A 14,226-nucleotide genomic window follows, 5' to 3' on the forward strand; every position below is an offset into this window, starting at 1 on the left:
GGGGGGGGGGGGGGGGGGGTTATCATTGATAGGGATATTGTGAGGTGAGAGGCATTTTGAGGAACTGGGAAATGTCGCATTGATATTCCTAGTTCGTGGTTTGATGAAACTGTAAGTGAACTTGAACGCATCCACGAAGCGTTATATAGAACGAGTAGAATCGGGCTCCTCTACAGGATACGTAGCTTGAAATTGTATCATAGAAACGGAATGAATCACTCAGTGTATTCTTCATCTAAATATAAAGGCAAAAATCTTCCTTTGTGGGAGTTGGTCGGTTATCCATGTATGAATACAGACAAGAACTCGAATTTCTTTCTTCCTCAACATTGGCCGACGAGAGTTTGGAAAAGTAATATAAGCGCATGTGAGTGTTTTGAGGATTGGTGTCTCACTTGGGGTTATTCGCGAACCAATACCGACAGAAAGCTCTGTGTCTTCAATTAGCTTTAGCTCAAGCTTTGACAATCAAATAACGTTACCTGTGGGTTTTCTTGGCGAGGAACACAGCAATGGGTCCCACAATCTCGTCAATAACAAAGTCGACAAAACGGTAGGCGATGTAAAACCTGATCCATAGCCATCCGAACGTGTTGACTATCTGGGGAGCGTTTTCAAAAAGGTAAACAACCAACTGCACCTTACAGTGTTTATCGACCACAGAAGACACGAGAGTAGTTGTGTCGGGATCTGTTGTCATTGTCGGAAGTATTGGGCTCGAGAATTGGCTATGGGAGGTCTTAGCATAGTCCATGAGAAAGGCGTCATGACATGACCAAGAAGGACATACTATGAGGCCACAAATATAAAACCGATAATAAGAAGTAGGACGAGTGTGATGAAAAGCCGCATAAACTCAAAGGCAGTCATGGTGTATTCGTGGTTAAGTGTCATTTGCCTCGTCCCAAGAGAGATATCAATTACATCTCTGCTAACCCTTGTCTTTCCATTGATCACTCTGGCTTCTTCATGAATGGTGCGTTAGCCAGGGCATTTGCCTGTATCTTCCATATTGCCTTGCCCAACTTCACGAGTTTGGGCCCGAAGTCCTCGACCAATGTTTCCACGGATGGGTCTTCATCTGAAATCACCTTGTTATACTCTTCATCGGAGCCAAATGTAGCAACCTGCCAGATTCTCTTCCATCGCTTGACTGCTTCAACAGCCTCTGGGTTTTGGCTTTGAATGTTGGTAGCAAGCATGTAAAAGGACGAGCGCTTGGCGTGACATTTCTTTGGCTTGAAAAGCCGAACCGAGGAGATCTTATGAAATTTCCAAATGAGATTAACTACGTCCCACGATTCAAGTTTGTGAAGAAGAATGACCATAGTGCCACCAGGTCTAAGATGCTGGAGACCCAAAGCGAGCTGCACGGTGACCAGTCTTCTCGCTTCCCGGCCCTCTCGATAGGTAGCGCGTGGATGTTGCCTCAAGACTTGGCCGTCACATATGACCAAATCGAAAAGCTGACCATCCTCAAGTTGTCTGGGCAAAAAGTTCTCGGCATCGTCATGGCTCTCGGGGATCTCGTTCATATCCATGTCGGCAGCAAGCATAGTCACATCGAGAAATACTTGCTTGGTATTCAAGCTGCTTGCCAGACGGCTCCTGTGCCCTCCGCAGGAGACAGGCAAGCTGAAAGCCAGAGCACGTGAGCCCGGGTTCTTTTTCAATGCTATGTCGAGGAATGCACCAGGGGCCATGCACATGTCGAGAATGGCAGGCGGGGTTGAATCGACCTGTTGAATTTTGAAGGCATTTGTGGCCTTATCCATTTCGCGTCCGATTATTTGCATAAGCTTATGAAAGTAAATCGCTGTCTGCTTGTCGGACTTCTCCGCATTTTTTCGAAGGTTCGCAAAGTACTTGTCGCCTTCCGGGGCTTCCCATCCCTGTTAGTAGCGTTGTTAGAATTATGTGTGTATGCTATCTGGGTTCGGTTGGTTTACCTGCTGTCTCACATCACTGAGTTCTCGGAATTCTGCACTCCTTTCTAGTAGGTAGGATATAATAGACCTGCTCTTTTTGGCACGATCTTCCGTGAGGTCCTCGGTCAGCCGAGGGTCATTGGGTTGGCTACCAGGTAGGAGAACAGAGGCTTCCACTTGCACTTGGCTTGAATTAACTGCTGCCATGATTTGGCAACTCGACCTGAGGTTATTATCAAAAGGCTTGGTAGCAGGTTTGATAACAGGATATGTTGGTGGGATAACAGAAACCGAACTTGCCCAGGTGCCGTACCTTTGTTATTTGCTTCGTTGGCTTGTCACAGCGCATAATGTCTTACCCAATGGGATCAAACAGGTGATATTCCCAGGGACCAGAACTGGGAACTTAATGTCATCAACGAGATACTTGGTCCGCCTAGATACAGTAGATTTAGAGTTACGAAAAAGATCTCTTTGGTTTCAATTTTATTGATCAAGTCATTCGTGTTTTTTTTTAATCTGTTTTTGTGTATGAGATCTCAATTCACATCGGGGAAGAGCAACCATAGAAAGACAAAGGAGAGGTGACAATAAGGAAAGCCATAATAAAAGACGCTAAAGATGATGAGACAAGGATATTTCAACTCCAGAATGAAAACTCCAAGAATGTTATACACGATAAAAATGCCCTCGCATGGAACTCCAATGATGCAGCAACGGGAATGGGAAATGAAAAATGAAAAGTGAAAGTTTGCCATGCTGTGTGGATGCACTTGAGAAACAGGGAAGGGAATCATAGTCCCTCACCACGGAGAAGGCGCCGGAGGATTCCTTCGCCGGGGCCAGCAATCTGGCTCTCAATTTCCTGCTGGGAGACAAAGCAGACAAGAGATTGCTCGTCAAGGGCCTTATGAGGAGTCGAAGGTGCATGGCCAGATTTTGAGGGTGTGCGACGCAGATCTGTACCACCTGCAACAGTTCCACCTCGGCCGCGACCCTGATATTCTCCAACCAATCCCATTGTTTCCAAATTACTGAGAACGTCCTTGAACTCGGTAGCAGTCAGGGGATGCAAAATGTTGTCATTGCGACACAGAGCACAATATGTATCAAATGCTTGCTTGATGGTGGGTGCAGATGTACGCGACTTGGAGGGCGTGCTTGGGACCTCGAGCTGGCGACGTTTGCGTTCAAGCGCAATGAGGGAGCAGATGGCGGCTTTTTGTTGCAGGTTCAAACTTTGAAGTCTCTGAACAGTGCCCTGTCCGAAAGCTGCGGATGTAATTCGGGCAATGTGGGCGATGCTGGCTCGGGGTGCCGTGATGACTGTGTAGCTCGACATGGAAGTTGGCTTCGGAACACTGCCGACTTTGGCAGGCGAAGACAAATTGGTGTTCTCTCCTAGTATCGCAACATTCTCATATTCCTTAGCTTGCTTATCCAACTTTTGCAATGTTTCCTGTTCAATGACGTCGATTGCCCGCTTGATCAACTCGAATGCCTTGCGGAGATCACCTGTTTGCGAGGCTACCTTCTTGGAGCAAAGTTGGATGGCGGCCGGTTGGACAAAGGGAACAAGCTTTGGGTCGGATTCTGCCCCAGCAGGGAGCAATGAGCGAAGACGATTGGTCATGACGTTTGCGATAGATGCAGCACTGTACGGCAAGAACGGCAACAAGCGGGGCTTCAGGTTCTTCGCCTTTAGCTGTGGGAGAGATCGGTCGGTTAAATCAAGGGCGTTAGCGATGCCAATCAGCATCAGCTTAGACTTGCTTTGCAATGACCATTCGAAAAGTGACTGCAAAACCCCCGAATCACCATTGAGCAGATGGTCGATTTCGTCCAAAGTGACGAGGAACATGTCTTCCCCTTTCTTAGATGGAATGAACGTAGATTTGAGGCGATCCCCCTCGCTCTTCTTGAACATATCTGAGTCCTCGCAGAAATCTTGGATGAGTCTACTGTAGACATCGCGAGAGATTCGCATGCTTGCACAGTTCACATGCGAAACTTTGACTTTAGAAAGATCGATATCTCCACACACTTCCTGGACCATGGCACTCTTTCCGGTTCCTGGGGGGCCGCTTATATAGAGGCACCCTCCTTTCCGAGATTCCACTCCTTCTGTGATAAAAGATACCAACTTTTCCCGCTCCGCATCGCGTCCCACTAAACGGCCCGAGTTGGAGCCTCGGGCGAACAATTGCCTAGCTTGTGAATATACCGAGTTCGCAATTTTCGGAGTGGCACTCTGTCTGGGAGTCGGGGGAAGATCGGCATGGCGGGGAGTGCGCGGTGTTACTGCCTTTGCTCCGACCTGCACTCGATGTCTAGGGGTGATGGGAGATTGCGGGAGATCATCTCGGAATCGCGATTTCGAAGGTGTCTTAAACTCGAACTCGATAGGTTTTGTAATTTCTTCTGCACATCCGATTAGCGCTGCCTCAGGCGCCACATCCAAAATTTCCCACTTACCTTCCACTGGTTTCGAGACGGTGAAATGCGAATTGATCTTGACCGGAGATTTGAACTGGTCGTCGCGCAAGGTATGTTTAGAAGCAACATTCTCCGACACTGTCTTGATTTCGCCATTTTCTTGGTCAGGTTGTTCAACTGCTTTCTTTACAGTTGACCTTGTTCGTCGTAGTGGAAGTGTTTCTCGTTGGTGAACTCGGGGGGCAACTGTTCGGCGCTTGCTTGCGGTTCGGACCGGCAATGCTAGACAGGTGAGAACTTGAAGATAAGGAGCAGAGGAAGGTGGGATGGATGATCTTACCTGGGTCCACATCACCCCGAGTGCGCTTTCCTAAGACTGTTCCTGCCATGACTTGGGACATAAGAATGACAACGTAAGAAGGTAGGAACAACAGACGCAGTTTCCGTAGAAGTTAAAAGAGGAATGTCAGGAAAGAAGACCCAGCGCCCAGTTAGGAAGTGTAATTGGCAGCTCCACTACTGGGGCTCGTTCCACGCGCTGGACGCGTCGCGCGTAGGAATACGGCCAAGCATATCAAGCACATGTGCAGTTCTCACTTAGTCAGCCGCGTCACTAGCCACCTCAGGTGTCTATGATCGTCTCATGTGCGTCTCGAATCGAGATGACGGAATTCTTTCAGCCTTCGTGAAGGTTGACATTGTTTTTTCTATTTCTCTTTTTTCTTTTTTCCGATCAACCTCTTTTGTGGGACCTGGTGATCTTCTGGTTTGCAGTGGTTTGCACCAAATCTCGCTCCCCACATAGCACAACCTCCGAGTCTTTACCCCATTTCATACTACGCCTAAGCTTTCAGTGGGTATCCAAAGTCAATCCTTCTAACTCTCTTTTCTAATATTGAGATATTTCTCAAGGAACCTCGTTCGACACACTGCCCACCATGGATAACGACGTGGTAGCTCAGTTCACTGAAATTACCGGCTCCACGCCGGAGCTGGCTATACAGTACCTGCAGATCACCGAGTTCCAAATCGAGCAGGCCATGCAGCTTTATTTTGAAAGTGGAGGCGCACCCTTGACTGGTGAACCTTCTCGGCCTTCTCATCGCTCCGGGATCCCAGACGATTCCGAGGTGGTGAATATTGACTCAGATACTGATGACGATACCCCCCGACACATCGCCCCGCCAACATTCGATGACGATGAGGCTATGGCTCGACGCCTTCAGGAGCAAATTTATGGCGGCCCAGGTGGCGCAGACAACGAAGATGAAGTGAGAGCGCCGTTGGCGCGGACAACAGAGACTTTGGTGGGGCCCGGAGCGGACTATGACAGTGGTGAAGACATGCACGCCAATATCCTCAGCCAACTCCGAGCTCGCGGAAGACCGGGTGGGTGCTACTTTTGTGTCCAAAATTTCCAATAACTTGAACTGACCTTTTACTCTAGGTCGAGCCGGAATCTTCAACCAGCAAGAGTCATCTTCCATATGGACGGGCGGCAATGAATCTCGTCGCGAAGCACTCTCTGCCGCTACTGGGGGCGCATCGGAAGCATCCTCCAAGTCCAATATGCTTGCCGAAATGTACCGCCCTCCGTTCGAAATAATGTCACGACTACCTTGGGATGTGGCGCGCGAGGAGGGAAAGGACACCGAGAAATGGCTGCTTGTCAATATCCAGGATGCATCAGTCTTTGACTGTCAGGTTCTGAACCGCGATTTGTGGAAGGACCACGGGGTGCAAGATACCGTCAAGGAGCATTTCATTTTCCTGCAGTACTCGAAAGATGACCCCCGTGCCTCTTCCTACCTCCAATACTACTTCCAGGGAAGCGACGTCTCCGACAATTACCCCCATATTGCTATTGTCGACCCTCGAACTGGTGAGCAAATGAAGATATGGTCTGGACCGCCTTTGGTCAAAGCCGCCGACTTTCTCATGCAACTTCACGAATTCCTCGATCGCTACAGCTTGAACCACAATGTGCGCAACCCTGTTGCTAAGCGCAAATCCGACAAGAAAGACAAGAACATTGATGCCATGACCGAAGAGGAGATGATGGAGATGGCAATGAGAAACAGTCTTGGGGCTGCAGCAGAAGCTGGTCCGACGGTCGAAGACCCTGATGATTTGACGCGCAGTACAGACAATGTTAAGGGCAAGGGCCGGGCTACCGAGGAGGAAGATGTCGTCATGGAGGAACCGGAGCCAGCTGCCGAAGCCTCCCCATTCGCATCCATTCCCAGCGACCAACCACACACTGAACCTGCCGCAGATCCGGCCACAACTACACGCATTCAGTTCCGACACCCGTCCGGCAGAGTTATTCGACGCTTCTCATTGACGGATCCCGTTCAGAGAATCTATGAGTGGCTCAAGGCCGATCCTCCCTTGGAAGACAAGGCTGGTGTCGAGTTTGACCTTAATAGCATGGGTCGCAATCTCATCGATCAACTTAGTACGAGCATTGCAGATGCAGGATTGAAGAATGGCACGGTGATGATTGGATATTTGGAAGAGTAATTCTCTTGCTTTCTTGTTCTTTCGGTCTTATCATCATGCAGCCATGTTTTCTGAGTTTCTGCAAGGCGTTGATGGAAATGAATTAGATCCCGTGGGATCTCACCTTTGTTCCCAAGCTGGATTTCGTCATTTCCAGGGATACCATTCAATCTACCAGGCTCTCTAGTTGTCACTGCCAACCTTGAGACCTAGATGTGAGAGTATACATAGTACGAAGCTTCCCTGGAAAGCATGCAATGAATCATGATAATCAAAATAGTGTCAACTTAAGAAACAGAAAAAAGTAATAATGAGTATAGAGTAGGACTGAGTGATGTACATGTGTAGAGCTGAATTTTTTCTTAACAGACAAAGCATATACTTCGTACCTACGGAGTACATATGTACCTGTATCTACGGAGTACGGAGTACCAGATTTTGGCCGCGGATGCCGATCGGGGTGCCGCCGCTTTATGGCGCTCAGGGCCCTGCTCACTGAGTATCTCACAGCACAGGGTGATTACTCAGTGACCACCTGACCTGACTTATTTGTACTTAGTAAGCAGTCAGATGATATTAACGGATGGATTTGACAAGCGGTCACCTAACGCGAAACGCGTCAATTCATTTATAGTTAGTTAACTAGTTCCTCTTCTTATAAATAAACAATCAAACCTCCGAAGCTGTGAGGCTGATTGTAAGCCGGTGCTTCTCAACCGTGAACTCCTCAAAGTTTTGGGCTCCTCGAAGGCTGCAGTCATCGTTGGAAAAGTACTGGCCTGCGAAGCCGAAGTCAGTACAACAACAGTGCGGAAAGCCCTCTAATTTGGATAGTATTCAACCCATACGTACCTCCAATGCTAGGTTCAAGTGACGGGTCGGTCTGCAGGCGCGGAACCAAAGTCTCACTACTCGGTCCTGTCATGCGAAGTGCTTCAACATAACCATTTTTCAATCCTGTCATGGTGAAATTGGTCACCGATCGAGAGCCATTGCCAGAGTAGTAGTTCGTGTTGACTAAGATAACCTTGAATGGTTTCCCCTTCTTATAAACCACATACTGCGCGTATGAATCGTTGCCATCGTCACTCGCCGAGATAGAGTCCCCTCCCTCTATAGCAAGCGCTGCGAAATAACCACCGTAAAATGGAGCGTTAACACGATCACTCCACCACCAGTTGAAGAACGCTTAGGAAATATTTAGTCACGGTGTTTTAAAAAAAAGAAAAGAAGTTATTAGAAAAAAACATACCTTGATTAATTGTGCCCTGGTGGTAGAATATGCGTTGAATACCGAGGGCCAAGCCATGTAAGGTTTTGTCCACCGTTTGAATTGCAAAGCCAAGGGTAGCATCCATTTCATAGTCGCCTGAGTGAAAGCCCGTCTCGCCTGTAATAAGTTTATGCGTTAGCGGTGACAATCTTGTCTTTGATTGAGAATTTATTGGGAAGAAACCACAAGAACAATGCGGAATTAGCCTCACCCAGAACGTAGGGTCTGTTGACAGACTTGTCACTAGATATCGGCAGCATATTTAGATCGGATACTGTTCTTTGGTGGTTCATTTCGATATTCAAACTATTAGCTGTGGCGTTCTCTAACGAGTAGAGATGCCCGTTGTAGAATTTTGTCGCATCCTTGATCGTCTGGTTATAGGCTGTTTCTATCAGGTAAGGCAGATTAGGCCATGGAGGCACAACTTCAAATGGAACGGCATATCCTCCTCCTGCAAGGATAGGAAGCGGTGTCTTCCAGTGATTGATAAAGTCTTGTGCCCAATCGGCTGCGTTGGCTCCCTCTTGCGTTTCCTTCCAGGGAGCTACGGCCACAGGGTACTTCCAGTACTCGAATACTGGCAATAAGAATTAGCAAAAGACAAGATAGTAGGCTTGGTCGTTAAGGCACTAGACTTACGATCAGGTTCGTTTCCGAGCTCCAATCCCCATAGCTGCTTAGATATCATTGCCCTGGCTTCTAGCGCTGCAGAAAAGGTGTTGCCCCGATTGTTCAGGCCGCGGTTCAGACCTTGAAGTCATGAGTATACAATCGATCAAATCAACATTCCATTCAACTCACCTAACATTGTCTCACTGCCGAATTGTCCTGAGCACTGGTCAGTCATGAGGGACATCTCATTTTGTATGAGTTGATAGGTACTTGCCGATTAAATCGAAGAACTTAGGCCCATAAATAAGGCTCTTGGGTGCTTCTAGAGAATTGTTGACTTTGTACGATACATATCCGTCAAAGTCAGGGTCGTATCTCGCTCGGTCCTGTGTTGTGCCACCGATACGAACAGGCATTTTCTGGTGAAAGAGTTTGTTGATCGGGGGTTTGATGTTGGCAAAAGTGATACAGGGTTTAGCCTTTAATGATGGTATGTGTTTAATTGCCGATCCGGGGGAACAAGTGACTATGAACATTCCACCCCGGAAAAAGCCCCCCCATAATCATGTTGTCCGTGTGTCGGCCTAACCGCGTGGCCACTCGGCTTAACATGACCCGACGCTGATCTTCTCAGTGCTGGACCACCATCTCAGAAATACAAATAAAATTGCATCTAGGAAGCAAAAAACACCATTCTTCTTCAACCTAGTCAAGCTATCTTGCGAATGTCAAGTTTCCCAGTACTGCAGAATTCAGTCATCCGAAGCTCTCGCCATATCCGTGATGGCAGCCGAAACTTTTGATACCTCTTGGATGTGGCATCCATCCTTTCGCGAAGATGCCTCTTCCACTGCAGGTCGTTTCGTTCATTTCCGAAAGAAGCTCATTGTTAATGGAGAACCACCCAAGGCCTTGCGAATCAAGATCACCGTAGACACGCGATACAAGCTCTATATCAATTGCCAACGGGTCTCCTTTGGGCCTGCTAAGGGCGACGTGAACATTTGGTTTTATGATGAGATCGACATTGGCCCCTACATACACTCCGGCGACAACCACATCGCAATCCACGTCCTGAGGCTCTTTTCTGGGACCTCGTATGGCACCAGTTTCCCCCGATTGGGATCTGGAGGCGTCAAAGTTGCGACAATTGCGCACGACGCCATTTGGTCCCCTCAGATACAGAGCAGTACTCTTTGGGAGACAGCGGTTGACCTCTTCACCAAGCTTCGCATCGACGAGCCCGAGGACGATTTTCTTCACGTTTACGACAAGGCATCAATACTTGGCTCTGAAGATGTTACTTCTCTGGACTGGATACCCGCAATTATTCTTCGATATCAGAGCTCAACCGGGGTCTCCGCGCCATGGAAGCTATCCCCTCGTTTGATTCCACACATGGAGAATCAGAAAGTGCAGTTCACGATAATTCACAACGTGAAAAGTTGCAGGACCACATCTGTGTGGTTGGCAGCTGTAACCGGCCGAAGCCCAGGGCATGAGGACATTCACCTATAGGTGCATGTATCTATAGCTCTCGGCTAATCCCATCCCGAGACCGAGTCTGGAGAAGGGGAAAGCGAGAGTCAAGAGAGGTATATTTAGGAAATATTATGCACCTAGGTCCACCACAGTCAATCATCAACCCATCAAGGATCATTTAATACCATTGTTGTTCACCGGTCATCTGTTTTACTCCTAAATAATGACTCCTCTGAATATTCCTGGGGACGCAGTCCTACCTTCTTCGTCTGTTGTTACAGCGCATTGGTGGAGGTACCGCAACCTCCGTGCTCTCAATTTTCTCATGTTGGTCACGTTGTTGTCGATTTTCTCTCAAGGGTTTGTTCAAACTTCATGCCCTCAGCTTCTAGGAACTCAGCTCACCAAAAGCCGAAAACTCTAGATTTGACGCTAGTATGATGAACGGTCTCCAGTCTGTGTCACATTGGCAGACTTACTTTGGAACACCCACGGGTGCTTTGCTTGGCTTCTTCAATGGTTCCTATCCCCTCGGCGGCATCATTGGCACCTTCTTGATCTCCCCCATGGCGGATACCTTTTGACGACGCGCTGGTATTGCCACGGGAGCTGCTCTGTGCTGTGTAGGTGCTGTCTTGCAAGGCACGGCCATCAATAACGCCATGTTCATCATTTCGCGCGTCATTATTGGGGCTGGCAGTGTTGTCGTCGCTGGAGGTGGGTGCCCCTTATATCACCGAGATCGCACATCCGGCTCAGCGCAGTACTGCCACGGCTCTATTTCTGACTTTCTACTCGGTTGGTTCTGTCGTTGCCGGTTGGTGCACCTTCGGAACGTTTCGCATCGATAGTACGGCTTCATGGCGCATCCCGTCGGCGCTGCAAGGACTTCCATCTATCATCCAACTACTTGCTATCTGGTCGCTCCCTGAATCGCCCCGCTGGCTGGTTAGTCAAGGCCGTAACGAAGAGGCACTCGCTATGCTTGCTAAGTATCACGGCGAAGGCGATGTCTCCAACCAGGGCGTTCAATTAGAGTACGCCGAGATTCTTACGACGTTGCGGGCCGAAGCAACACATGAGAACAACATATTTATGTTTTTACGCGACTTGGGTAGTACCCCTGGCAACCGCAAACGTATGTTCATATTGATATGGGCGGCAATTTGTTCGCAAATGTCTGGAAATGCCTTTGTCTCCTACTACCTCTCGCCCATCTTAAAATCCGTGGGCTTAAAATCTGACCTTCAGCAAACCCTTATCAACGCAACCAGTCAGATGCTTTCTAGGTTCAGTGCCGTTCATTTCGCCACATTGCCAGCCAAGGTCGGTCGCCGCAAACTCTTCTTGTGCTCTCTTGTCGCAATTTGGGTCATCGTTATCTGTATCACTGCATGTAGCGCGACCTTTACCAAAGATCCTACCAACAAGGCCGCTGCCTATGCTGTGGTCGTCCTTCTATACCTCTTCTCTCCCGCCTACAATCTCGGTATCACCGGCAACCTTGGCCTTTATATCACTGAAATCCTACCTTATAGTCTACGCGCAAAAGGATTGTCATTCTATTATTTTGTTCAGTTCGGTTTCATGATGCTCTCTACCTTTACTGTGCCTATTGGTCTGGAAGATATCGCCTGACGGTTTTATATTATTTTTGTCATTTGGGTTATGGTCGAGTTTGTCGGAGTTTATTTCATGTTTCCAGAGACAAAGGGGCCATCCTTAGAAGAGATCGCTTTTATCTTTGATGGGCCAGCCGCTTGTGTTGGAAACATATCTGACGTGATGGATGAGACGAAGCCCGCTGCCGTACATGATGATCGTTGTCAAGCTTCCGAATTGTGAAATTTGGTGAGAAAATAGGTATCGCGTATTTGATAAGAAGCCAACTATGATTGAAACCGAACTCTACTTGTATACATATTTCACACGCACCCGACTGTTTAGTGTATATAGCTCCGTCTTTTCCTCATAGAGTTAATCAATTTAGTGTAATGCAACCCGTATTATCATCATCTTCATAACTTCCTCCCTAAGAGGTTATAATCCCTTACTCGTAAGCTAGGGCACCCAGTCTTGATAAGATTGATAGTATTCACTACATAATCAGTGGATTATGTCGAAGGTGAAGAGGAGTAAAACGCGGGTGGTTCGGTTTCATTTTGGTGCCGGGAATACCATCGGAAGCATTGCGGGAGTCTGGTCCGGCCAAGTAGCCTGGATTATCTCCAAAAGTTCATCGTAGATGATGCGATTACCAGCCGGGGTCAGGTGAAGACCTGTATGACGAGTAAGCACAGCTAGTTCGGTCGGAATATATCATCACGCACCATCAGTAAAAAGGCTAGAGAATATCTCATTATTCGGAGCATCCCGAGACCCAATCAGTGGGTTTCATGAATGCTGACCATAAGTCCACAACAGGGAGATTGAGTGATGTACCAACTTCCCGCGCAGCCACTGCATATGACTTAGTCAAGCTGGCAGTTCTGCTCAGGAACGGAGTGCCATTCGCAGCATCAAAGCTCCCCAGCTGATACTCATTAACCGGAGGCGGGGTGATCAGAATAATGTGCGGGTTTTGTGCGCGTGTTGCTGGGTGCTGAATTATTATCTTCAAGTTCTCTTTGTATTGGTCCACAGGTACATGTTGGTTGTGGTTTGGAACACATGCATCGTTAGCACCGAAGAAGATCGCCTACCGGATTTTAGTCAATTAGTCTCTTGGGTGCATTTAAGAATTCAAATGGGCCTGCTAATGAAGGCAGCTTACCATGAACCGCACGGTAGCTATCTGCGGTGAAGGAAAGAAGCTTTCAAAGACCTGGGTAGCATCGGCAGTCGTATATCCACTTTGAATTTAGTATGATTCAGTCTGGTCTAGCCTGGGATAATCTTACGCCAGACCGCGATTGATAACATCCAATCTTCGACTATACGCTAATGTTATTCCATAAGCTTATTGACAATACAAGTTAGAAAAGCAACTCACATTCTTGAAGTGCAGCATGAAATGCGAACCCTAGCTCTTGGTTGCAGCCTAATTGTGTGATAGAGTCTCCGAAGAGAATGAACTGGTCGTACGGCTTGGGAACATCCTCTTTCCCCTGGGTCTCAATGGCCGCCATAATAAAGAGGTAAGGATATAATAGAAAAAGAAATTTGATCTTCAAGGACGTTTGAAGATATTTTTATGGGGGACGAGGCTTACGATATAAGTAGACGTAGACAGGAAGGGAAGGTGACCCGGGATTCCGCGGAGGCTGAAGATTACTATACATTTGGAGGTTTTTGAACCGAGATCTACCCGGGACTCCGCGATCCCATCTAACCAAGTCACGCTCAGTGAGCGACCTCAGAACCTGAGGTCACCTAGCCACCTAAGCAGTTCATCCGGCTTATGTAATGATCAAGTGATGCCCAGGTGCTCAGTGTGCAAGCTTAATTATTACATAATACTCAGGGGCGTGCTCGGTTTTACTCAGTGAGCAAAAGGCAGCACGGGGTGAGCACTAAAGTGGAAACGGAAATCCACTTGCGCGGTCGATGTATATGTAGTTAATCATTTAGTTGAGTTGCGGATAAATAATGAGCTTGACCTATCGGGAATGTAGTATAAATGTCAAATATCTATAGATGCCCAAATAAAATATGAAAGGAGGTGAACATGTTGGGTTGGGATATTAAGATAACTAGGGCCTATTGCTTTGATGTTCCCATGAAGGAAACCACTTAGGCACATGTCTCTTTGTATTGTGTCACGGGTGCCTTTCATGCCCTAGTTTAATTCGACCATTACTCTCTGGGCTTGATGATATCGCGAATTTGACATAAATACATACATCTTGTGCGCCTAGGTCTTTCAGTCTATATAATCATACTGTGCTTTATGTTGTAAACTTTATACAACAATTTATCGCTCTCTTCTCCAAACTATATATCCTCAAAACGTAGCAAGCTTTACTAGATCTACTATTTATGCTCACAAAT

The 14,226-nt window shown here is 47.6% G+C and overlaps 7 protein-coding genes across 7 annotated transcripts; 2 read left to right on the forward strand and 5 right to left on the reverse strand.

The window, feature by feature from the left end:
• Positions 1 to 391: 391 nt before the first annotated feature.
• On the reverse strand, positions 392 to 870 carry PEX2_015480 (uncharacterized protein; the record flags this gene model as incomplete). Its single annotated transcript, XM_016738824.1, has 3 exons — positions 392 to 431; positions 483 to 728; positions 791 to 870. The coding sequence occupies 3 exons, from the start codon at positions 868 to 870 to the stop codon at positions 392 to 394; spliced, it is 366 nt and encodes a 121-aa protein (XP_016602341.1).
• An 83-nt stretch (positions 871 to 953) lies between these two features.
• Positions 954 to 2,135, reverse strand: PEX2_015490 (uncharacterized protein; the record flags this gene model as incomplete). Its single annotated transcript, XM_016738825.1, has 2 exons — positions 954 to 1,892; positions 1,950 to 2,135. The coding sequence occupies 2 exons, from the start codon at positions 2,133 to 2,135 to the stop codon at positions 954 to 956; spliced, it is 1,125 nt and encodes a 374-aa protein (XP_016602342.1).
• A 586-nt stretch (positions 2,136 to 2,721) lies between these two features.
• Positions 2,722 to 4,753, reverse strand: PEX2_015500 (AAA family ATPase CDC6; the record flags this gene model as incomplete). The annotated part of the gene is made up of 3 exons (XM_016738826.1): positions 2,722 to 4,349; positions 4,404 to 4,646; positions 4,705 to 4,753. 3 exons carry the CDS (start codon positions 4,751 to 4,753, stop codon positions 2,722 to 2,724), a joined length of 1,920 nt encoding a protein of 639 aa, XP_016602343.1.
• Positions 4,754 to 5,302: 549 nt separating this feature from the next.
• On the forward strand, positions 5,303 to 6,887 carry PEX2_015510 (DNA-protein crosslink repair co-factor UBX5; the record flags this gene model as incomplete). The annotated part of the gene is made up of 2 exons (XM_016738827.1): positions 5,303 to 5,753; positions 5,812 to 6,887. 2 exons carry the CDS (start codon positions 5,303 to 5,305, stop codon positions 6,885 to 6,887), a joined length of 1,527 nt encoding a protein of 508 aa, XP_016602344.1.
• A 648-nt stretch (positions 6,888 to 7,535) lies between these two features.
• PEX2_015520 (glycosyl hydrolase family 79 C-terminal domain-containing protein) lies at positions 7,536 to 9,170 on the reverse strand (the record flags this gene model as incomplete). Its single annotated transcript, XM_016738828.1, has 7 exons — positions 7,536 to 7,645; positions 7,719 to 8,054; positions 8,119 to 8,256; positions 8,351 to 8,719; positions 8,782 to 8,892; positions 8,944 to 8,957; positions 9,025 to 9,170. 7 exons carry the CDS (start codon positions 9,168 to 9,170, stop codon positions 7,536 to 7,538), a joined length of 1,224 nt encoding a protein of 407 aa, XP_016602345.1.
• A 367-nt stretch (positions 9,171 to 9,537) lies between these two features.
• PEX2_015530 (Major facilitator superfamily domain, general substrate transporter) lies at positions 9,538 to 11,874 on the forward strand (the record flags this gene model as incomplete). The annotated part of the gene is made up of 2 exons (XM_016738829.1): positions 9,538 to 10,191; positions 10,864 to 11,874. The coding sequence occupies 2 exons, from the start codon at positions 9,538 to 9,540 to the stop codon at positions 11,872 to 11,874; spliced, it is 1,665 nt and encodes a 554-aa protein (XP_016602346.1).
• Positions 11,875 to 12,393: 519 nt separating this feature from the next.
• PEX2_015540 (SGNH/GDSL hydrolase family protein) lies at positions 12,394 to 13,364 on the reverse strand (the record flags this gene model as incomplete). The annotated part of the gene is made up of 6 exons (XM_016738830.1): positions 12,394 to 12,515; positions 12,567 to 12,580; positions 12,645 to 12,934; positions 13,010 to 13,088; positions 13,137 to 13,176; positions 13,229 to 13,364. 6 exons carry the CDS (start codon positions 13,362 to 13,364, stop codon positions 12,394 to 12,396), a joined length of 681 nt encoding a protein of 226 aa, XP_016602347.1.
• Positions 13,365 to 14,226: the final 862 nt, after the last annotated feature.

The sequence above is a fragment of the Penicillium expansum genome, assembly GCF_000769745.1.
Source record: "Penicillium expansum strain MD-8 chromosome Unknown contig46, whole genome shotgun sequence".
Lineage (NCBI taxonomy): Eukaryota > Fungi > Ascomycota > Eurotiomycetes > Eurotiales > Aspergillaceae > Penicillium > Penicillium expansum.